Genomic DNA, 24,509 nt, shown 5'->3' on the forward strand with positions numbered 1-24,509 from the left:
TTTGTGATTTAGATGTCTTTTATTCCTATTTCTTACCTTATTACATAGTCTACTGCCCTCACATGTAATATTTGAATGGAAGTGGTAAGAGTACATATTTTGTTACTGATCTTAAGAGGAAAATTTTATCTTTTTCCATTGAGCATGATGCTGAGAGATATCTTTTGGTAGGTGTCTTTTCAGAAGGTTGAGGAGGTCTTTATATTCACTCAATGCCTTTAAAAAATTAAATGTTGCATTTCATAAAATATTTATATCCATTTAACCAGTTTTCTCATTTTAATTTTTTACCATTGTGCATTATACTTTGTGTGTGTGAATATGTGCATGTTGCTGCTAGCATGTGTGGAGGTTGGAGGAGAACTGGCTGGAATTGATTCTCTCCTACTATAGATCCTGGGCATGGAACTCAGATGGGCAGGGTTGGTGCCAAGTGCCTTTACCTGCTGAGCTATTTTTCCAGCTTGGACTGATTTTTAATGTTAATATAACCCTGCATTTGTGGGATAACCTATTGGACACGGTGTACTCTCCTTTCAGTTATATTAGATTTTATTGCAAAGACTTTGTTTAGAATTTTTGCCATCTGTGTTCATAAGGGATACTAGCCTGGAGTTTTGTGTAACTTTTAATTTTTGTCTGTTGAATATAACTTATCAGGAGATTGATAAAGTGGCCTGCAGAGTTTCAGGGTTAATTTGCATCCACCAAACTATGTAGTCATCACTGTAATCAGTTTTAGAACACTCCATCACCACTAAAAGTTTCTTCAAGTATTCACGTTCATGGCCCTGATGCTATCCCCGGAAATAGGCAATGATGGAATAACTTTCTGGTTGTATACATTTGCTTTTTCTGGGCACCAAAGAAAAATCACGAATGTAATCTTTTATGTCTTTTAGCAAGTTCTTGAGGTTTGTGTGTATTTACAGAGTGCATCTGTATTTTAGTTTTAGTGGCCACATATAATATTTCCATTGTATGCTTACCTGTTCATCAACTGACAGACATTAGGTTGTTTTCATTTTTGGCTGTTTTGTTCCTATGCATGTTTACATATAAGTCATTGAATGGTTACATGTTTTTATTGGAGTAGACAAACAAGTGGAAAGGCCAAGTCATTGGGCCTTCACCGTTAATTCCTTGAGGACAGACATGTGTTCGTGGATTTTTAGTAAGGCCTTGGTGGTCTCTGAGTGGGAACAGCTATATACTTGCCAACATAATGGGTCAGGAAACTGATCAGAAGTTATTTTTAACATGTTCTCATGTGAGCCTCTACTTTTTATGAATACTGTCCTTCCCTCTTTAAGGCATTATTTCTTGATTCCTTGCAATCTTCTCAAATAACCCTGGAGATTTTACATGCCCTCCATTTGTGTCTCCATTAGAACCCCATAGATATATTCAGAAGTACTTTATGAGAAAAGCCACATTAGCAGAATAAAAGAGGCAGAGCCTTGTTTCCCTTGGCTCCTGTTAGCAGTGCTGCTGTGCATGTGTGTCCACAAGCTTTGGAGGAGCACCCAGTTTTAGTTCTTTTGTGTCTACATGTAGGAGCAAATGACAGGGACAGATGAAAACAGCTTGAGCGACAGAAACAAAAACAAAAAATCCGGGCCAATATGATGGCTTAACAGGTAAAGGTGCTGGCTGCCAAGCTGGACCACCTGAGTTCGGTCCCTGGGACCCACACAGTGGAAGGAGAGCATCAACTCCTGAAAGGTGTCCTCTGACCTCCACAGGTGCACCATGGCATGTGCACACCCACCTCTCCCACAGAATGACAGAATACAAAAATCAGATCAGGGTGCTACATGGCGGACAGCAGCACACGGTGGTACATTAGTGGCTGTGTGTGTTCTTCTTTTGTCACTGTTACTTATGGAGTGTGTACAGTTTGCTATGAACACAAGGCTACGGAAGAATCCAAAACAAAACAGAAACATGTCCCGGTAAACAAAGGGAAGGAAACAGACAATTGACTTAAAACCTGAATTTCTGATTCTCTTTGTAGTTCTTCAGGCTTCTGTTCCTGACACTGCCATTAAACCCCCTGGGACTGCTATTGCCTAGTGCTTCTGCCACTGTATTACCCTGATGATGGCCTATGGGATGAACAGAATGTAAATAGTCCTACTCCAATTGTCTGGATACGGTGTACAACTGTTTAGGCATCTGATGTGGTCTAGATGAACTCCTTTGTTTAGAGATTTAGGTCTGGAAACAAGCAGAGTAGCATGTTTCCCTTACCAAGTACTATCTCATTTTAACTAAGAAACAGGAAGCTTGATGAAGCCTGGAGGCAAGAGACTTTTAACATAGAGAAGGTAGTATAAAAGCTGTTGGGAGCCACTCACAAGATGAGCCAAAGTCTACAAACTGTTTAGCTGGTACAAAATGGCTCTCCATTTTCAATTTAAGCTTTTTATACCGAAGGTTTAGATAGTGTTTTTGTTGTTGCTAACATAGGACCAGATTTGACTTGTATCACAGTTTCCATTTGTAAACAACTTTCCTCCTCAGCTCAATTGTAACCTTTTTGCATCATTTTGCCTGAAGGTTTGTTGATTTGCTTTGAGTGCTGTTAAATGACATACAGATTCCTTGTATATTTGAAAAACCAAAGGGTTTTCTAAAATCTCTCTGGAGTTGGTTTTTCACCCTCAATTTCCTCAGGAGTCTGGAAACATACATACAAGTCCCATTGTATAGACTGAGCAGGTTGTACTTACATATATTTAGGAATGCTCACACATGCATGCTCGTACATACACATGCATGCATATAACAATAGTTAATGAAGAAAAGAGGCCATGAATTTGAAGAAGAGCAAGGAGGGGTACATGGGAGAGTTTGAGAGAGGAAGAAGGGGAAATGATTGCAACTGCAATCTCCAAAAAGAAAAGAATTAAGAAACTGAGGATGGGATTGAGATCATGTCCGAAGACAAGGACTCAAAGGCTCAGCTGCTGCACTTAGGAGCTTCTCATTCCTCTGTCCCCAGAAGTGGTTAAGAACAGGAACTCCAGAGCCAAGTGTCTATGTCAAGTTCTCCTCAGCTATTTCCAAGCTTTGTAAGCCTCAGAAGATTACTCAGATTTTCAAGCCATACTTCCCTCATACATGTGAGAATAAGAGTACTACTTTATAGAGCTGCAAAGATGAAGTAAGATAACATATTGTAGCATGTTATCTGACACGTAGTAAGTGCTCAGTGAAGCAGTAGACAAATGAAAAGCAGAAAATATCAGTTGTCTGTGAGGATGCCAGAGACTTGCTATCTGATACCTGGTAACTAAAGGGCTTCATTACAGAGGTTTCCATTGTAATTTTAGAAATTGAGTTACTAGCATTACTTGTCTTCATTTATTCATTGAGTGAAGATTAACTGGTATAGTATGTGTAAAGGTGCTTTACAAAAACAGGTTAATACTTGAAAGTAAATGGTATAACAAGAATGGGAATGGGTGGTTGGTTTGGCTTAGTAAGAACTCTCGCTCTGACATATGGATATCTGAGTCTGAATACCCAGAATCCATGTAAACAAGCTGATGTGGACATACATGCCTGTAACCCCAGCACTGCAGGGCAGTCAGGCAGGTCCTAGGAGCTCACTAGCCAGCCAGTCAGTCTAGCTGAACCAGTAAGCTTCAGAGTCACTGACAGACCTTGTCTTAGGGAATAAGGCAGAGAGTGATAGAGGAAGACAGCAGTGTTCCCTTCTGGCTTCTGCATGTGCATGCAAAAGTGTGGACACTAGACACTGGTGCCGTATCTAGGGTATTGGTATTGCACCTTAAGATACCAAGAAAGGCGGTTCTGGACTGCCCAAGCTCCAAGTCTTAAGTGTCTTAAGCCTTGCCAGTGTCCTTGTATTTATATAGTAGGCCTGCAGCCAATAGCTGGACTACATAAGATAGATACAGAAAATGTACTTTTTAAGTTAGAATGCTTTTTTATCATAATGATAGCAGTATTCCGTGGAAAGGTATAGGAAACATGAGCATGTTTTAGAAGATACTGATAGATAGATGACTTTCCACTTCCACAGCCTTGATCTTCTGTATTGTACATTTGCTGTGCTGACTTATTTGCATTTCTAAGAGAAAGTGTGGATTTTAGATTAAGCTATTAATCTTTCTCTTAGATAACACTTGTTTACATAAAAATGTCATCTTTAGGAATAAAGGATGTTACATCTAAGCAGTTACAGGAGTCAGTTTCTCCTGCATTTAAGATCCTGTGAAATCATAACCACATGAGCACTGAAGACATGGGTGAGATAATCTTTTAGAGTTTTGGGCATCAGGGTTAAGCTCATTTTGAACAAATGTCATTTTCCTATGCACACACTAGCTGTCACATTGGCATTTAAATGTCCACCTTATCGAGTTCTAAGTGGGAACTTCGCTGTCAGTAGAATGAGGAGAAAAAAAAAGTTGTAACTATATAGGTTCTATGAAAGCATGTTGGGAGTCACATAATGAAAAAGCAGATATTTTTATTATGATGTTTATCCATATTTGGCATTGCTGTAAATGGCTGACTAACATTTACTGCCAATTCAGTACAAATGTGTGGTTTGGTAATACCAGAACAGCAAATTTAAATGAAAAATAAAAGTTAAACATTTCCACACAAAATTTTACAGTCTGACATTTCACTGTGTAGGTAAAAAGACAGTTTTTAAACTACAGGTTATTCAGCATGAATAAAAAACTACAACTTTTATTTTTAAACAGGAGTCACTGGTTTTTAATTTTTACACATTTAAAAATTACTGTGATAAAAAATAATGAAAAAGCTTCTTAATAATGCCATACACAGTATAATATAGATTTGTCCCCATTATATAGCATTTGTTTAATATACAAAATAGAATATTGACACACTGAAATCTATATGTAGTTAAGCAGGTTATTTAGAAGGGTATTTTCATACAGCCATTTATCAGAAAATAAAATCCTTTCAGGCATGTTCTAGACAGAAGCCAACCCTTTCCTGAAAACCTGGTCATCAACTCTGATGAACCAGGCTGACTAAAGTCTGGAAAGTGAGCAAACTTCCATCTGAAGTGGTTTGCAGTGTCTCCTGCACACTTTTATTTCACCTTCTAACACTGAAACCAGGCACATAAGAAACACATTCAACTACAGCTTATTGTTGGGTGACCAACCAAGATGTAAAGCTCACTGAAGGCTACCATGATCCTTGAATGTTGACAGAAGCAAGCATAATACCGCGGTTCATCCCATGGTGATATGGTCTCAGTAAAGAAGACGGTTCATCTCATGGTGATACGGTCTCAGTACAGAAGAGGGGGCACATACTGAGACCAATGGCCAACTGGAATTGCTTGTCCTGTCCCACCCTGCCCTGGCCCTACTCTGCAGTGCTGGGGAGGCTGGCTTCTTAACATGCTCACCAGAGTTCACCCTGCGCTCATCATCAAGGACTGCACACACTAAACATGTCCCTTGTCCCTTTGGGGTGGTCTCACTTGTTGTTTTGTCTTTCCTAAGAGAAGGCTTACAATCCCTTCCCTTCCCCAAGCTTCCTGTCTTCTAACTTCTGCTTCTACAGTATCCCAAGTCAATGCCTAAAATACCCACAATGTCCCTTTTTGTCCTACTAGTAATTAGAGATAGTTTTCAAGATCTGTTGTAAGTCATGTAGACATTTCACCAACTCTCACTGAAGTTATTATAAATCTAAATAGTTTGGAATGGTATGAAACCACACAGAAATCGAAGCTGCTCTCAAACAGTACCATAGCTTTCTCACATCTACTCAATCAAAATGAGGATCGCTTTCTTTTTTCCTACATAGCGAAGGCTCACTTGATCCATTTAATAGAAAGCTTCCTATTGTAGTTTTATGAATGTCTGTTGCCTTCTGTTAATAACAAAGCACATATATCTTTTTCTTTTCCTTTTTTCTTTTTTGGAGCTGTAATTTTTTTGAGAGCCAAGCTGGTTGGGACTGAAAGATTTTTTTGTGTGATGTGCTATCTGGTTTTAACCATATAACATTCCATAAATGTACAATAATCTATTTTTGAGAAGCTCATTTTGAAACTTAACACTGTCATTGATAATATTCAAGTGGTATTTCTTAGGCACCATGAATTTCACATCCAGCTGGGTTACAATTATCTTAAAGTACTTTGAGACCAATTTAAACCATTACAAAGTGAACATTCCCTTTTAGAGAGAATTAAAAAAGCAAAGGATTACATTTTTTTATTAAATAATTTCTGCAAAATACTGAAAATAACAACATTCAAAAAGCATTCAAAGAAAACAAACATGTCCTCATTTTACTTGGAAATAAACTATTGTAGGATGGAAAGGATTAGTGTATTATTGGTGACCTATGGGATTCTGTAGTATTTACATATTGCTGGTACCTCTATTCATATTATTGCCAAACTTCTAAAGCCTCTGTTTCTGTTAACCTGTGGGGAGGCTGCAATAACCCTGTTTCTAGATGGTGCCTACCACTACATAAGCGCCACCTTTCTGTCCTCTTTATGTACGTTAGCGCAAGGGGGGATTTAATAAACTAACCCTGCACTGGCAGGGTCAAGGTGGATAAGGATGGTTAGAATGGGAGGTGGGGAATTAGTCCCCTGGGATCTGATTGGGTCAAAGCCTCAACAACCCCCACTGCACACAGGGCCAGTCTCCATCTCCCTCTTCCTAGCTTAGAGCAAACCGGTTTTGACTTCCAAGACCACTGAAGCCTGTATGGATGCTCTCGCACACTATAAATCATCTAGGATATCCATCAACATTTCTTTGACCCCTACAAAAAATATATAACATGTCATGATAAAACAATCTCATCTAAAAATCATTCTTATTTTACACTATACAGCTATTTTACAATCATTTTAATAAATTGCATGTAAAGCTGCAGTAGCCCTTCCCTTCCCAGATTAGTGAATACCAATATGATATATATCTGAAACTATAACTAAATATAAAAATATATTAGAAGTTTCATATTTTTAATATTAGATTTTCAGTTTTCTATTACACAAATAATTTGGCCACCTTAAGTAGAAATCAAATTGTTTGTGGCTTAGTAAGTGTGTTAAGCTTTGAGTTTACAGAAAGTTGGTAAGGTGCACACAGAAAAGGCTACTACAGCTTCTGTTGTTTAAAATGAGAATTCTCAATGTGAAGAAGTTCACAAGACCTCTGTTAAATGCTATGGCACATGGAGGGATGTGTAGTTGGACAAACATGGATGCCTGACATTCAGTTCTAAATAACAAAAATCAGTAGCTGATTTCCTGTACCACCAGGAAAGCTAGACCAATTGGTGACAGGTGGGGATGTGAAAATGGGTGTCTAGCCATTCTTGATGTATTAGAGATTAGCTTGGGGTAAAGTTTAATGAGAGAAGTAACTTGGGCTGATTTAAAAAAAATCTCTCCGCTTTGTCCCATGATCTGGAATCATAAATTTGAAGCTGTTACACAAACCACTCCAGAAGGTCCTGAAAGAGTTGGTTATAAACTTTGTTGCCATCTCGCCGTTGTAGAGATGGAGCATTAGGTGCAAACTGGGCCTTTTGGTAGTTACTGTCTTACAGTCAGTCTTTTGTGACCGTCATCCACAGTTTACCCAGAGGGTCACTGACTAGGTAGGTGCTCTACACCAGTTAGGACGGTAATCTGCACAACCTATCTAATTCTCCATGGAAGCAGATATATACAAAATAATAGCTTTTGACAGGAATACTGGAGATCTGAGTCAATTTTTGTGGTCTTCTGATAGCTAAGTGCCATCAGGGTAGAAGCACCAACCCATTTTCACACAGAAGATTAATGTTTAGAGTTTAGGAAAGCTATGAACTAGCTGCCCATCTTAAACAGCTGTACAATAACTTGAATACAAAAATTATTTAAGAAAAACGAGCAAGCATAGTTCACTGAATATAAAGGAAATTGTTAAAACCAGACAGTAATAGCTATAAAAGGCACAACTTCCCTTTTCTGATATACACTTGTAAACTTTTTTCAGGTTTCCATGCATAAATCAAAAATGCTATCTTAACTATACATGGGAAAAATACACCAACAGAAAGTCTAGAAGTTTTATCCAGCCAACTGAAAGTCTGAGCAGAAAGCTGATCACATGGACTTTGGGCACTGGTGGTTTAGGTGCGGTCCTTCACCGAGAGTGGAGATAGTGGACATGCCTCCACGCAGCTGTTTTTATTTCTGTGATACACCAACCAATACACTTCACTGTCTGCTTCTCCATCACCTCCAAGTGATGGCTCAACTGCTTCTGTTGCCAAGTCTTGGCCCTCTAGAAACCACATGTAGTGCGTATTTAAAACAAAACGAGACAAAACCAAAAAGAACAACAAAACATCTACAAGACCAATTGATAAGTTTGTACAGTAAAAGCTATAAATTCAACTTTCTTTAAGGCAACCTTTCTTAGTAAGGCAGTCATTTTTGATGAAACAGAAGCTTTTTGATGTTTCCATTCGTATATTTTGGTATTTGATTAGTGATGATTTCAGCTAACATCTCTGGGAATTCAATACTCATGGACTTATCCAAAAATGTTTGGAAGCAGTAGCTAAGGAGGTTCTCAACCACCTGCAAGAGAAGACACAGTACAATGAGGCTTGAAAGCACAGCAGTGTGAGTGCCTTGTTTCTGTTGCCTCTCCTTCCCCCCCTTTTATTGAAAATCGATTCTTTTGTCATACAGTATATCCTGACTACAGTTTCCCCTTCCTCTATTCCTCCTAGTTCTTCCTCTCCTCCCTTCCCCTCCTCCCTGAATCTACTCCCTTTCTGTCTCTCATTAGAAAAGAACAGGCTTCTAAGAGATAACAACCAAACATGACAAAATAAAATATAATAAAGTAAAACAAAAGTTAGCACGTTGGAGTTGAATAAGACAAAGAGCCCAAGAGAAGGAATAAGATTCAGGGACCCACTCGTTCACACACTCAGGAATCCCATAAAAAACACTAAACTGGAAACCATAATACATATGCAGAAGACCTGGTGCAGACTCTGTTTATGCTCTGTTGGCCTTTTTTAAAATTTGATCTAAAATATATCAGTATTTATTGGAATTCCCAGAGAAGAAAACTTATTGAAATAAAATGAGCACTTAAGTACAAAGACATTTTAAATTTCTTCGACCGTGTGCAGAATGAAAGCCTGGCATGTCTGGAATCCCAGCACTTAGCAGACTGAGGAGGAGCAGGAGCAGGGAAGGCTGTGAGTTTGAGGCCAGCCTGGACTAGTACTGAAATACGGGAAATGAAACTAGGGTAATTTAATAGCTTTTGTGTAGAACAGGGAAATCTACTAAAAAAAAAGTATGACTATTAAACTCTGTGATAACATGGTATTTTCATGGAAATGACTAGAATAGTAAGACTTAAGAGAAATGTGTACAAAATTGAAGTCTACAAATTTAACTTGAATGATCACTAAAATATATAAACTGAGAGAGGGGGAATTACTTATTGGTATATAATTACATAATATATATGTGTGTATATATGTATATATGTGTGTGTGTATATATATATATATATATATATATATATATATATAAAATATGTACCAATTAAAACATATCCCACAAGATTCTTATGTTTCTCTCTGTTTCTGTCTCTGTTTTTGAGACAGGATCTCTCTTAGACAGCTCTGACTGTCCTGGAGCTCATAGAAATCCACTTGCCTCTACCTCAGCCTGTGCTATGATTAAAGGCATGTGCACCACACCCAGCCTCTGTTTTTCTTTTTGTTGTTGTTTTGGCTTTGTGTTTGATACTTACATCATGCATGGAGTCCAAAAGTTTTGTCAGTTGATAAAACCGCTGCCAGTTCTGACTGGAGTTTCCTTCCCTTTTGACAATGGCTTTTCCAAGCTCTTTGATATAGGTCATTCGAATCTCATCAAATAACTCCTGGCTCTTCAGCCCTTCCTTAGGAACTAAAAGGTAAGATGAAGTCGGTTAAAGAATTTCCTTGCTGTAACTTGTCACGCACCAAGTAGGACATTTCATGCATACTTCATTGTTACAACGGACTTTTAATGCGTTCTAAAATCCATGCATTTTCAAAGGACTGGGGGACTATAGTGAAGTGGAAGTATAGGGTGATTGAGAACTGGGGGTCATTTGTTTTCTATCTTATAAAATGGGAGCTGGTGATGACAAGCCTCTTTTGAAGATTAAATGATAACTCATGATTTAGTTAACTTTGGCTGGTATTCTTCACTTTCAGTTAGTGCTGTTTCCAGGTAGAAGGCTTTAGCAACAACTTTTATCCCACCAGCTACATAGTAAGCATATGTATCATATTGCTAGTTAATTAGAAATTTAAACTTAGCATGCACCATTAAAAACATGTTAGCATACTAAAATTTTATGATTCTAGTATAAGAGGAAAGATGATCTTTACTTTGTCATCCCCTACATACAGTCCTTTCTAGGGAGCAAATATCTGGTTCTGTGTCCATTTAAGAACTAGCCATACCTCATGAAATCTGGATTGTAATATTGGGGTAACTTTTATTTTCTTATTACTCTCCAATACTCAGTGGTACTAAGGGCTGATCATGGTCATTTGCTCTCGTGGTGTTTCAACTTCTGTAGATGGCTACATTTCTCCAAGTGTGCTCCTACAAATACTGCTGTGGTAACAATGGTTAGGGGCAGGAAGAGCTGGGTAGTTTAATACAAGGATCTCTGAGTGTCAGTACTTTTCAGAGACCCTAACCTGCATTCTCCAGATTTAGGGTTAGGTACTGTGTAACCCATGACTGTTGATGCCAGAGGGCAGACTGAGTAGCTGTGACAGAAGTTATAAAGTTGTAGGTATTCGCTGATGGCTCTTTGCAGAAGTTTGCCATCTCGTACATTGCAAAGTATCCTTTTACTACAGCGATTCAGTGTCTTCATTTCGTACTTTTGTAAATACCGTAAAGTTGGGGGATGTTTAAAAATCCACTTCAAAATTATGCTTCCAGCATTCACTTCATCTCCATTTTTCCTGACATTATGGATATATTTGAATTTATTTGGACTCCCTTATGTGGCATCTCTTGTCATGTTCCCTCTTGTCCTCCTCTTGCCTCCCAGCTCCTACCTTCCACTTCTCATTGTGTCTTCTTGCACCCTCCACTGTGCCCACAAAAATTGATAATCTGCATACTCTAGTTGTCATCCTTGAAATTAAGCATCCATTTTTACCAGATTCCCCTTTGGGTTTATTATGTGATTTTTTTTTTTTAGTTGTTTTTAGCCCACAAAGATATTTCTGTTATTTTCTACATAGGCAAATGTCAGTTTAAATGTATCTATTTCCCACTCCCTTAATCTTTTATTCCTTAATAAACGTGAGTTGCTACTTTCCTTCGACCTAAGTTTATCCTGTAATAGTGTCTTGGTCAGAGTCCATGGTGGCAAGCACTTTCATCCTGGCTTCTAAGAAGCCTGCCGTGTTCTGGCTGGCTGTGTTTACTGTGCTTGTTGACAAAACTGGTTAGAACCTGCCTTGTCTCTAACTTCCTCTCCTCAGCATGTTTGTCCTTTGTTTCCTTTCTAGATTGGCCTCTTTTTGCACCTTTGATGTTTTTTAATTTAAAAAATTGTATTTACTTAAAGGCACAGAGGATGTCAGTAAGACAGCAATCCATTTTTCAGTCACACAGTCGTATTTGGCTACCAGGATAATTATGTTGTGTAAGTTACGTCAGAGACTCCCGAGGATGCAAACACTCCCGTTTACAGCCTCCATACTGTACTGAGGTAGGAGCTACTGAAAATACCACCAGGACAGGGATGTCTACAGGCATATTGGGGGTGTGTCAACTATCCCCAGGCTGGAGAGTTCAAAGCAAACCTTACACAGCCTTCCATTGCAGGTTTTGTTTTCCTTAAAGGGAGCTGTTTAATACTTTATTGACAAGAAAAAACCAAACTAGACCCAGTTTATTGTTAATCATCATCTTCCTCTTCCTCCATTTTTTTTAAGCTTCACTACTCTCTTTTTTACTGCATCCCCCCCACCAAACCTGCAGGCAATATTCTTGTCCTGTTTTTCCTTCCGGTCAGTGGGCTGTCCCACATCCCACAGCTTCTCTGCAATGCCACCAGGGGATTCAGCCCAGACATTCTCCTTTTCTTTTTTATTTTTCTCTTTTACACTGGACTTTTCTATCTCCCTTTTAGGAGGGATGCAGGTTTTCATTTCTCTTTCTTGTCCACCTTTGTCCTGTCTGTAGTTTTTCATTTCTTAGCTGACATGCCTCCCATGAGCACATTTTATAAACAGCTGGAGGAACTGACTGAAGCTGGCAGCTTTGTACCAAGAATGCAGTTTTCTTTTTTGTTTCTGAGGCATGCCTTTGCTCATATGTAGTCGTTTCTTCTCTTTGCATAAACAAGGTGGGAGCAGAGAGAAGCCTGGAGCTCCAGCCCTTGCCCCGAGATGTACTCCTGTTCTGATGAAGTACATCAGGTTTGGAGTTGATTCAAGTCAACAGAGATGGGAGACAGAAACCACTTTTGCTTGTGGCCCAGCAGTCCTGCCTTGCCACTTGAGAGGAAGGGTGTGGGTTTTCGGTCTGGGAAAGTTGGGGAATCTTGCATGTGAGACAGACTTCCAGCCCTTAGAATTTGGCCTAAGGCTTACTGCAGGCTGTCACATCAGCCTTCAGTTTTCATGAACTACTTCATGATTCAGTTTTTCCTTCGACAGTTTGAACTCTTTTAAGTGACTACTGTATCATCCACAGTATACATTTTCAACTAACCTATTTACCCTTCCACAATACACTATACCACTTTAACAGGCAATGTCAATGCCAGAGTATACCCAACTCTTCCCTTGTAACTATTACAATATTGCTGTCGTTCACTTTACATATCCATGCACTTCAATCATCTAATACTTGATTATTAATTAATTAAAAACACATTGTTTTGTGTGTGTATGGGTGCTTTGCCTGATATGTTTGTGCCCCACAAGTATATGTGGCAGAAGTCAGAAGAGGGCATAGGATCCCTGGGACTGGAGTTACAGACAGTTCTGAGCGGCCATGTGCTGCTGGAAACCACTGAGCCATCTCTCCAGACCCCTAGTACCTGATTATTGTTACTCTAATAGTTATTTAATATTAAGACAAAAGTGACATTTTACCTCGTGCATCCCTTTTCTAATATGCTTTCTTTCTTATGTAGCACATCCATAATTCTGACATGTATTTTCCTTTCTTCTGAAAAACATTTTAAAATAGCTCATGTAAGATAGATGTAAAGGTGTTCACAAATTCCCTACCTTTTTTCTGTTTGTTTGAGAAAGTTTTTATTTTACCTATTACTTTGTTTCTTCAGATAGTCTTCATAGGTAGCCATGGCTGGCTTGAATTCCAGCCCTTGGCCTCTGGAGTGCTAGTATTCCAGGTGTCTGCTACCATGCCTGGCCCCATCTTCATTTCTGAGGGATAATTCTGTTGGCTCTATTGTCTGAGGTTGGTGGGGTCTATCTGTGTATTTTTTTTAAACTATGACTCTTTCAAGATATTTTTCCTTTGTCTTTGGTTTTCTGTAATTTGAAGAGGACATGCCAAAATGCAGATTTTTTTTTGGCCTGGTGTTCTCTGAGCTTCCTGGACCCACATTTTGGTGCCTGTCTCTAATTTTAGAAATTTCTGAGCTTTTAGGACTTCTCCCTCTTTCCCTTCCCACTTCTCATGGTCTCCTCCAACCCTTTTAATTCTTTTTTGTCTTTATATTTGATCTAGAAGTTTCTATTGACCTCTGTTCACTGTTTCCTGGTTGCACTACAACTAATGATAATGCCTGTTGGAGCATTCTGAATCTGCATGTCAGCATCTTTTGTTTGTAGCATTTCCTTAGAGGAATGATTCCTTAGCAGTCTATGAATCTATTTCTATGTAGTGTCCTTAGCATAAACTGTAGTTATTTTAATTCCTACCTGATAATGCCAATGGCTTGGGATCAGATTTAAATGCTTGCTTTGTTTCTTGAGATTTGTGGCTTTTTATTGCCTTTTAGCATGGCCTTTGCTTTTTGTTGAAAGCTAGACAAAAATTATCAGGACTGATGAAATTAGACATTTTGTGGGAGACAGTGTGTTAATCTGGCTAGGCTCTGGGTTATGTTTAATGTTGTTTATGGTACTGTAGTGGTTTGAATACAAATGGCCCCATAGGCTCATATAATTTTGACTTTAATTACCAGTGGAACTGTGAAAGGATTAGGAGGACTAAGAGGTAAGACCTTGTTAGAGTGGGTGTGACCCTGTTAGAAGTGTGCCACTGTGGGGTAAGGTCTACAAAGTCCACAACAGGCCCAGTCTCTGTGTGTCTGTCTGTCTGTCTCTCTCTCTGCGTGCAGATCAGGATGTAGCTCGCAGCTACTTCTCCAGCACGCCTGCCTGCCTGCCTGCCACCACACCCCCTGCCATCATAATGAACTAAGCCTCTGAAGCTGTAAGCCAGGCCCCAATTAAATGCTTTCTCTTATAATTACGTTTCAGTTTTACTGCCTCTGAACATTTCCTAGAGGCCGATTCCCCTCTTTTCTTCTCTGTGAGTCAAGAGGGCTATTATAAGGGGTCTAGTATCCTCTATTTGCTTTTTTCCAGGTCAGATATGGTCCTGATGAAGCAGTTTCTCCTATAGGGCAGGCTTTGCTTTTGTTTGGAAAAACACTGTATGTACTTCCAATGCTTTTATCTCTTTCTTACTGGAAGAAAAGTGAGTTTTCCTCTCCTCTTCACCACAAATACCTGGTAGAATTTCTGAAGAAAGGCTGGACTGCTGGGCATGCTGAACATCAAACTATTCCTCACAGCCTCCCTCAGTTCCTTGATGAACCTCCCTTTTGATTTTGTTAATTGTTCACAATTTATTAGAAAACAAAATCTCCAAACAGACAACTCTCAATTTCCTCTGTAAGAAACAGACTTTTCTAATTCCATCCTTCTTTTCATTCCTTTAAGAACACTGATTTGGTTTACACATTTTGGCAAATAATTATTCTGTCCTTACCCTTGATTTTATACCTTTTTGTACAGTTGTTCACTTTTACCTCACTATTCTGTATTCCTATTGAGTTGGAAGGTCTTCAACAAAGAGAAGTGTATGTACCTCTTCTCTATTCCCTACAAGTGCGAAATACAGTTAAAGTATTGAGTGAATGGTCACTGAGCATGGGGTAGGGTTCAGTTCAGCTGTTTGTGCCAGGAGTGAGAACTAACTGTTTTACCAAAGGACAGACTGCTACCAAGTTTGCCTCTAAGCTAGCAGTGGGACCACTGTGAATGACATTCGGGGCTAGTGAGAAAAATCAAGGAAGTCAGAGAGGCCCAGAGAGAGGCTCTGGGAGAGGTTCTGGTGTTCTGCCCTGCCCTGCTGTTTCAGAAACCCTATGATTCTTAGATTCTTTCTTTTAAAAATTACTCCTGAATTCAACTTTATTAATATGGAACCAAAGTAAAACAACAAACAAGATAGAACATATAATACCAAAATGAATTTTCAATATTCTACTTGTAGAGTACAATAATTTAATTGATAGGTATAACAATAAAATTCTGTCTGAAAAGATTCATGTGGGGCAGAATCATAATCATCTCTGGCCCCTGTCCTCACTTTCCTTGTAAGAAAAAAAAATCAGTTTCCATTTTCATTTCTCTGTAATGAGCCTGACTGCGTGTTTAGCCATGTCCCGGTGAAACATCTACTCTACTTCATCCTTGATTTGGTCATTTATGTTCTTCGCTCATTTTCCTTTTATGGGTCATGAATTATTCTTCTGACATACAAAAGTTCCCTTTAATAGCAAGTAACATATACTTGTAAGAAAATACATCATGTGCAGTATATCAATGAGTAAATCAAGGCATTTGTAAATTTTTTAAAACATGATACGTCTTCAGACCATAAAGACAACTGAAAGTCAATGCTATCACTATTTTGATATTGTCATCTTTTAATCAAAGATTAAGTAATATACCTGAGACAAAAAGAAATTCCCAAAGGTGGTAGTAGAATTGGAACTACACTTCAGGAAATGACTCAACTTCAAAATCCAATACATTTTTCTTCTTCCAACAGACTTAGTCATTCAGGTTCATGTGACTATGTACGTATGAATATGAACCTTTTCCATAACATTAATAAAACTGGCTTATATAATGGTCCCTCTACATATAAAGACCCATTTGACTCAGCTCTATTAAGGTGACAAAAGCTTTTTCTGAATTATTTCTTATCAATACCTAGATTCTTTTTTTTTTTTCATTTATTCAACCAATATTTCATTGGGTATACTCTCCATGTTATATTGTAGACTTGGTGATCTAGAGAAAGGATGGATACTTAGGACCTTGTAGTATTTATTTTACATCCCTCCTGCAGTTTCCCCTCCCTCCTCCCTGTCTCCCCCCTTCCCACCCCCAATTCACTCCTCCTCTTCTGTTTAGAAAAGAATAGGTCTCCCATGAGTATCAACAAAACATGGCACATCAAGTTGCAGTAAGACTAAGCACCTCCCCATGTATTAAGGCTGGGCAAGGCAACCCAGATTGAAGAGTAGGGTCACAAAAGCCAGTAAAAGAGTTGGAAACAGACATGTTCCTGCTGTTAGGTGTTCCACAAGAGGACCAGCTACACAACTGTAACATATATACAGAGTGTCTAGGTCAGTCCCATCCAGGCTCCTTGGTTGTAGGTTCAGTGTCTATGAGCCCAGGTTAGTTGATTCTGTGAGTTTTCTGGTGGTGTCCTTAACCCCTGTTGCTCCTACACTCCTTTCTCCTCCTCTTCTGCAGGATTCCCAGAACTCTGCCTTATGTTTGGTTGTGGGTCTGCATCTGTTTCCATTAGTTGCTAGATGACACCTCTCTGGTAAGAATTGGGATAGGCACCAATTTGGTCACAGATGGCCAGTTCAGGTTACATATCCCCTATTCCTAGGAGTCTTAGCTGGTGTTGTCCTTGTAGATTCCTGAGAGATTCATTGTTACCTGACTTTGAAATGCCACTCCCCATCCCTTCAGTATTCTCTTCCAGTACTCTCCCGAAACACCCCCGCCCCAACCCCAACCTGATCACTCATGTTCCCATCCCCATCCTCCCACAGTCCACTTGTGAAATTTCTTCTATTTCCCCTTTCCAGGGAGATCCAGTGTCTCCCCCCCTCAAAGAACGCTCCTTGTTACCTAGTCTTTTATGTGTCTGTGGATTGGTTTACAGCTAATATCCACTTATGAGTGAGTACATACCATATTTGTCTTTGTAGGTCTGGATTACCTCAATGAGGATGAATTTTTCTAGTTCCATCTATTTGCCTTGAAATTTCATGATGTTCTTGTTTTTAACAGTTGAGTAATACTCCATTATATAAATATATCACATTTTCTTTATCCATTCCTCAGTTTGAGGGACATCTAGGTTGTTTCCCGGTTCTGGCTATTACAAATAAAGCTGCTATGAACATAGCTGAGCAAGTGTCCTTGTGGAAAAATTGAGCATACTTTGGGTATATGCCCAAGAGTGGTATAGCTGGGTCTTGTGGTAGATTGATTCCCAATTTTCTGAGAAGCTGCCATACTAATTTCCAAAATGGCTGTATAAGTTTACACTTCCACCAGAAGTAGAGGAGTGTTCCCCTTACTCCATGCCTTTGACAGCATGAGCTGTCACTTGTGATTTTGATCTTAACCATTCTGACATGTGTAAGATGAAATCTCAGTCATTTTGATTTGCATTTCCTTGATGGCTAAGAATGTTGAACATTTCTTTAAATGTTTCTTCTCAGCCAATTGAGATTCCTCTGTTGAGAATTCTGTTTAGATCTGTATGCCATTTTTTAATTGGGTTATTTAGTTTGTTGATGTCTAGTTTCTTGAGTTCTTTATATATTTTGGATATCAGCCCTCTGTCAGATGTGAAGTTGGTGGAAATATTTTTTCTATTTTGAGTGCTCCTGTCTTGTCCTAAGCTCTTCAGTTTCACGAGGTCCCAATTATTAATTGTTGATCTTAGTGCCTGCTATATTGGTGTTCTCTTCAGGAAGTGTCTCCTCTGCTAATGCATTCAAGGATATTCTCTTCTCTCAGGTTCAGTGTATCTGGATTTATGTTGTGGTATTTGATCCACTTGGACTTGAGTATTGTGTAGGGTGATAGATATGGATCTATTTGCACTTATACATGCTGATGTCCAGTTGGACTAGCACCATTTGCTGAAGATGCATTCTTTTTTTCCATTATGTAATTTTGGCTTCTTTGTCAAAAAATCAGGTGTCCATAGATGTGTAGATGTATGTCTGGGTCTTAGATTCCATTAATCTACCCATCTGTTTTTATGCCAATACCATGCAGGGTTTTTTTAATCACTATAGCTCTGTAGTAGAGCTTGAAATCAGGGATGGTGATACCTCTGGAAGTTCTTTTATTGTACAGAATTATTTTAGTTATCCTGGGTTTTTGTTTTTCCATATCAAGTTGAGTTTTGTTCTTTCAAGATCTGTAAAGAATTGTGTTGGGATTTTAATGGGGATTGCACTGAATATGTAGATTGCCTTTGGTAAGATGGCCTTTATTACTATGTTAATCCTACCAATCCATGAACATGGAGAGTTTTCCATCTTCTGATATCTTCTCCAATTTCTTTCTTCAAAGACTTGAAGTTCTTGTCGTAGAGTTCTTTCAATTGCTTGATTAGAGTTACACCAAGATATTTTCATATTATTTGAGACTATTGTAAAGGGTGTTGATTCCCTGATTTCTTTCTCAGCCCATTTATTGTTTGTATATAGGAGGGCTACTGATTTTTTTTTTTTTTTGAGTTAATCTTGTATCCAGCCACTTGACTAAAGGTGTTTATCAGCTGTAAGAGTTCCCTGGTAGAGTTTTGGGGGTCACTTATGTATACTATTATATCATCTACAAATAATGATATTTTGTATCACCTTGATCTCCTTTAGTTTTCTTATTGCTCTAGCTAGACCTTCAAGTACTATATTGAATAGGTATGGAGAGAGTGGATAGCCTTATCTTGTTCCTGATTTTAGTGGAATTGCTTTAAGTTTCTCTCCATTTAATTTGTTGATGGGATCCCTCTTAAGAGGTTAGCTTCTTTTCTCTTAATAATAGTGTATATTTAAGGTTCATTGATGTCTTTTCTTGTCACAATAGAGTATCTCTTTTCAGTGTTGAATAATATACCATTATTTGGATGTATCAATTTATCCATTCACCTACTGGAGGACATCTCATTGCTCCCATGTTTTGTCAAATATAAATAGCTTGGCTATAAATATCCTTATTGACATAAGTTTTCAGTTGCTTTGTATTTGATCAAGCAATTGCTACATCAAATGGTGAGACTATGATAGTTTCCTATAAAATCCAAACAAACTTTTCTGAAATGGCCATTCTACTTTGCAGTTCTTTTAGCAATGAAGGAGAGTTCTGTGCTGTGTGTCCTTACCAGTATTTGGTGTGCTCAGTACTCTGGATTGGTTCATTCTAGATAGGTCCCTGCAGCATGTGACAGGCAGCACTGTGTCATGCTGACTTTCTGTCTTTATCTTCTTTAGTAAGGCATCTTTGTATATTCTTAGTCCATAAAAACCAGGTTGCTGTTTTAGTTGTTGACTTTGAAGAGTTCCTTGTATATTTTAGAGAATGCCAGGTAAGACTGTCCTTTTATTAATTATTCAAGATGTCAAATAACTAATATAGATAAGAGTCTGTATTTTTTTGAATTTTTCTAGTTTGATTATTTTTGCTAGATGAAAGCAATTTCATTAAAGTCTAAATGTCATTAGTCTTGTTTAAACTTTTGATTGCTTTGATAAACTGTTAGTTTTCTAGGCTTTTTTCCATACATGGTAGTACTCACTAAAGATAAAAACTAATGCAGTAGAGAAACAAAATTATTAATGTTAGCACCCTTTCTCGTCTTACACAGTGATGTACTGAAGATGGATGGGTTGAAGGAAAGATGATAGACACAGATCCTGAGGCAGATCTCATACCTATTTCTATAATACCTACTTATTTTACTAATATTGGCAACACTTAACATACACATTTCTTACATTTTACCTTTCTGAAAATCATCCGGCTAGCCAAACACAGTGGAATTGTGTATAATTGGTATAATTACTACAATATATACACAGAACAATAGTTTTAAAACTTCCACACCCCATGCATATGCCATATTTAGATATGAATCTTAGAAGTGAGTAGGTGGTCCACCAACCTGAGGAGAGAAGCAGTAAGGTTTTCATACAGAGATACTCTTCATAGGATACCTGCAATCTTTGTAATTCAGAGGAGATATACAGCATGTGTTTACATTGGTCATACATGCAGGGTAGAGTCATTCTCTGCCTGTGAGACACAAATACAAGTGTGAGTTAGAAAGAAATTGGGCTAGTCTAAAATAATAGCTGAATTTTGGTTTTCAAATTTGTGAGCTCCTGAGTGAAAGCGTACCTATTGCTGTCACTAATCCCTTACAGAACTAGAATGTTGGAGAACAGGAGAGACTAGTCGATAATACCCCTTTAGAGACACTAGGTTCCTGTTGTTTCAGAATTGTGAATGCTTTGCTATACTCATAACTCATTAAGCTATATAATTCTGGAGTGCCCACAGGCATGCTTTAATGGAATCATTAGGATTCAGTTATTTTTACAGATCTTCTAGTCTGCTTATCCTTTTTAAATTATTTTATTTTTTGAGATTATAATATAATTACATCATTTCTCCCTTCCCTTTCCTCCCTCCAGACTCTCCCATATTCCCCTTCTTATTCTCCTTCAAATTGATGGCTTCTTTTTGCATTAATAGTTGTTACATATATGTATATTTATTTATATTTCTAAATACATAAGTACAACCTGTTCAGGATGCATACTGTTACTTGTGTGTACGTTTCTGGGGCTGATTAGTAGTATTGGATAACCTCTTCCCGGGCAGACTATTGCTCCTGCTCTCAGCATTCCGTAGTTGTCTGTAGTTCTTTGTGTAGGGTTGAGGTCTTGTGAGCCTTCCTTCAGCTATGTGAGCATGTCTTTTGTTTAGCTCCTTTTTAGGCAGGGACGCTAGTAGTCTTCATACATGGCAGATATTATTTCCTTTAGCATTTAAAGGTTATTTATTACCAGTTGCTTATTTAAATCAACATTTGGCATTTGACTATAGTCAGATCTACAACATAGTTTTTTATCTTACCATTTAAAAATCAGAAGCCCCCTCTCTGTTAAATAGTATCTCATCCTAAAAACAGTTGTGTGTGAAAGTTATGCTGAAGGGGCAGTATTAGGACTTGACATCTTCTCAGTCTTCATCATATTTTTTGATATAGAGTTTCTTACTGAACCTGGAGCTTACTTATAGGCTACACTGTCTGTCCACAAAGCCCCAGGGATCCTGTCTGTAACTCCCTAGTGCGTATCTCCACTAGTAACACAGAAGCGGCTAAAGAGCAGGGACCATTTCTGTATTCGGATGGAGTTAGGGTGGAGCTCAGTCTGTAGACTGCTTTGCCTAGCACTGGGCTCAGGTTCAATCCTTATTCCCTTCCCAATACCAAGACTAAGAATGCTATATGTTGTTATTTACCTCTAATCCAGGATGCTTATTTCTTGGCCCTAGAACAAAATCTAAAGTCTATTTCATGGACTGCGTGATTTTGTTTAGTCATTATGCACTCCTTTCCACTCTGCCATACCCTTGAGGGCCTTCTTTCAATTCCTCACCTGGGCCAAGCTTGCTTCAGTTCTTCACACTTGTTCTTCTGCCTTGAATGCACTACACTTTCACAGTGAATGATTAGAGCTACTCAAGCCCTCTGGGCTCCAAGACCTCCGTTATCTGCACACACACACACCGTCACACTATTTTATTATGGCTCCATGAATCCCCTCATCAGATTGTTCTAAGGGACCTTATTTGTCTACTATTTTTACTCCAAGTTTTCATAATAGCGCTTGGCTCTTGATAAGTGTGTAAATACCACTTAAAATATGGCAGGAGAAAATTACAAGTACCATTAGTAAAGAAACAAACAATATTCCCTTTAACTGGGATGATTAACTGCTTCAGCTAACTTTTTCTACTACTTTCCCAGCTATCGGAAAATCTCTGCTGTATCCTGAGATGTGTGTCCCAGAAATTACCCAGTAGTAGCTCACAGAAGAGGTGTCTGGATTCTAGGGTTACCTGGTAACAGTGGCTCTGGCATACTCCCTAAGAACCTCTCCTTAGAAGTACCTGGGCTGTCTCATCCGGTTCCCACTAAAACAGCTCCGATAAAAGGAGCTTATGGATGTCATTGCTCCAGGCTCTTCCATGAACTTTTAGCTCAAATAGATGCTTTTCTGTAACTCTACACATTTTATTTTTATTTTTTAAATCTGGTACACACAGTAAGGAATGCTTGCTACATTCTTGTACAACCTCTTTAGGCTGTCCTAAATGCTCTCCAATTCCCTTTTCTCTAAACATTCCATTCATTAATCAGCATTAATTTCCAAACTTATTGCCATTCTGGACACATTTCAGGTCACTCTTACTCACATGAAGTGTAACTGAATGCTCTTGTGCTAATGGGGCTTTATGGGTTCATTACTTTTGGGAGGAACTCTTAACAGGATCTATAAACGTACAATAAAGGATAATCTCTATTTTCTTCAGAGAATACTCCTTGGACTCTGTGTATGAACTTATGCACATTCTAGGAAAGAATAAGCTACTGGCCCAAAGGCTAGTGATAAAAAATAGAAAGTAAAAACAACCAGGGCTATATGGAAGAGGTTATATTTAGTCTCACTGTGAACTAAGAGGGTATGGTTTGAAGAATGACCAGTTTAGGTATCGACGAAGAACATTTAAGAAGAACAAACAGAAAGTAAGGATGCATTGGATGGCCCATGGATCAGAACTGCACTTCAGGAGGAAAACATTAGTCAACACGAAGACAGTGACAATGGAGGTAGAAAACCAGTGAGCAGAACAGCTGCATGAGGCCAGAGGGTGAAGAGCTGCCATTATTCACGAAGGTAAGACAATGGCTGATTTATAAAACTCTGAGTTGTGATGGTTCTTCAGTTAAAAAATCACTATGTTTCCTCAGACACATTCTTTTCTTTTTTTAGACAGGGTCTCATGTGGCCCAGGCTGGCCTCAGACTTCCTATGTAACTATGGATAATCAAGAAGCTCTGATTTTCCTATGTCCACTTCTTCAGTGCTAAGGTTACAGGTATCCACACTGCACTCAGTTTCTGCTGTGCTAGGAATCAAATGGAAGGTTTCACACATGCTAGACAAACACTCTACCAATTGAGCTACATACATCCCTAGCGCAGGTCTCACGGTCTTTCCAGGGCCTGGATGTTATAGCCTTGCCATGCAAACAGATACCTCTTGTCTCTGTGTCTGTACCGCCTCACATCCACTCAGTGGGGACAGCCTCATTGCTTTTATTGACCCCACATTAGTTTTCTCATACTTACTTTGTTTTCTTGATTAGGGTTACATAATTCAAACACTAGTACAATAAGATTATTGTTATTGTTTCTTGCCACACCGTATTGATCTCAAGACTCCAGAGATGCCCAAAGTGTCTTTTTTGTTTGTTTGTTTGTTTGTTTGTTTTTTAAACATGGTCTTCTGTTATGTAGCCCAGGCTAGCCTGGAACTCACAGAGATCCACTTGTCTCTGCCACTGGAGATCTGGGATTAAAGGTGTGTACCACCACATCCAGCTGGAGTAAAGGTATTTTTAAATGTTATCTTGAGACAGTAATAATGGTACATATGCATATTCTTTATCTTACAATTACTCTACCTCAAGCACTAATGAACAGCTTTGCTTCAAGTTTGTCTAGATCCTAGATAGCTGGTAGGATTGATTCAGAACCACATTATTATGATAGCGCACTGGGAAAACATCAGCTGGTTGAAATACTGCATGAATCTAACTTACTCATTAATGATCAGATCAGGAGCAAAACACAGCAGGTTTGCACTTGCTTGTCTGTATGATCTCCAACCCAGGGCAAATGCCATGAGAAACATCCATGAGTACTGCAGGAGGGTCATTTGGTCGTCCAGGTGTAAGTTTCGGAATCCTAATTGAAAAGAAAGGTGTAAGGCAATACTCCAGTTGATCAGTTGGCCTTGTTTGGGGGTGGTCTTTAATAGATAGCATCTTTCACATCAACACCTAGGTACTCAGAACTTTTTAACAGTTTAACAAAATGTATAAATAGCTGGTTTTTTTTTTTTTTTTGGTCACTTTTGCCTATTTAAGTATACACAAAGTAATATAGGAAAAGAGAAAGCCAAGGGTCTTGGCTTAGGATAAATTCTTAATGGATTTAGATTTTAAAATTTCCTGATGTCTATCTCCTTTCCTTTGCTAAAATGGTGGGGGTGATGGGAGCTTAGCTAACTTAT

The 24,509-nt window shown here is 38.6% G+C and overlaps 1 protein-coding gene across 1 annotated transcript in view; it reads right to left on the minus strand.

Moving 5' to 3' along the window:
- Positions 1-4,487: 4,487 nt before the first annotated feature.
- Nr3c1 (nuclear receptor subfamily 3 group C member 1) overlaps positions 4,488-24,509 on the minus strand; it is a 101,334-nt gene continuing 81,312 nt past the window's right edge. The window contains exons 6-9 of the mRNA XM_059246563.1: positions 24,037-24,181; positions 20,303-20,433; positions 9,828-9,985; positions 4,488-8,626 (exon numbers count right to left, since the gene is read on the minus strand). Of these exons, the coding sequence (XP_059102546.1) occupies positions 8,474-8,626; positions 9,828-9,985; positions 20,303-20,433; positions 24,037-24,181 (587 nt within the window). The 3' untranslated portion in view covers positions 4,488-8,473. The remainder of the gene's footprint in view (positions 8,627-9,827; positions 9,986-20,302; positions 20,434-24,036; positions 24,182-24,509) is intronic.

This window comes from Peromyscus eremicus, chromosome 19 (assembly GCF_949786415.1).
Source record: "Peromyscus eremicus chromosome 19, PerEre_H2_v1, whole genome shotgun sequence".
Lineage (NCBI taxonomy): Eukaryota > Metazoa > Chordata > Mammalia > Rodentia > Cricetidae > Peromyscus > Peromyscus eremicus.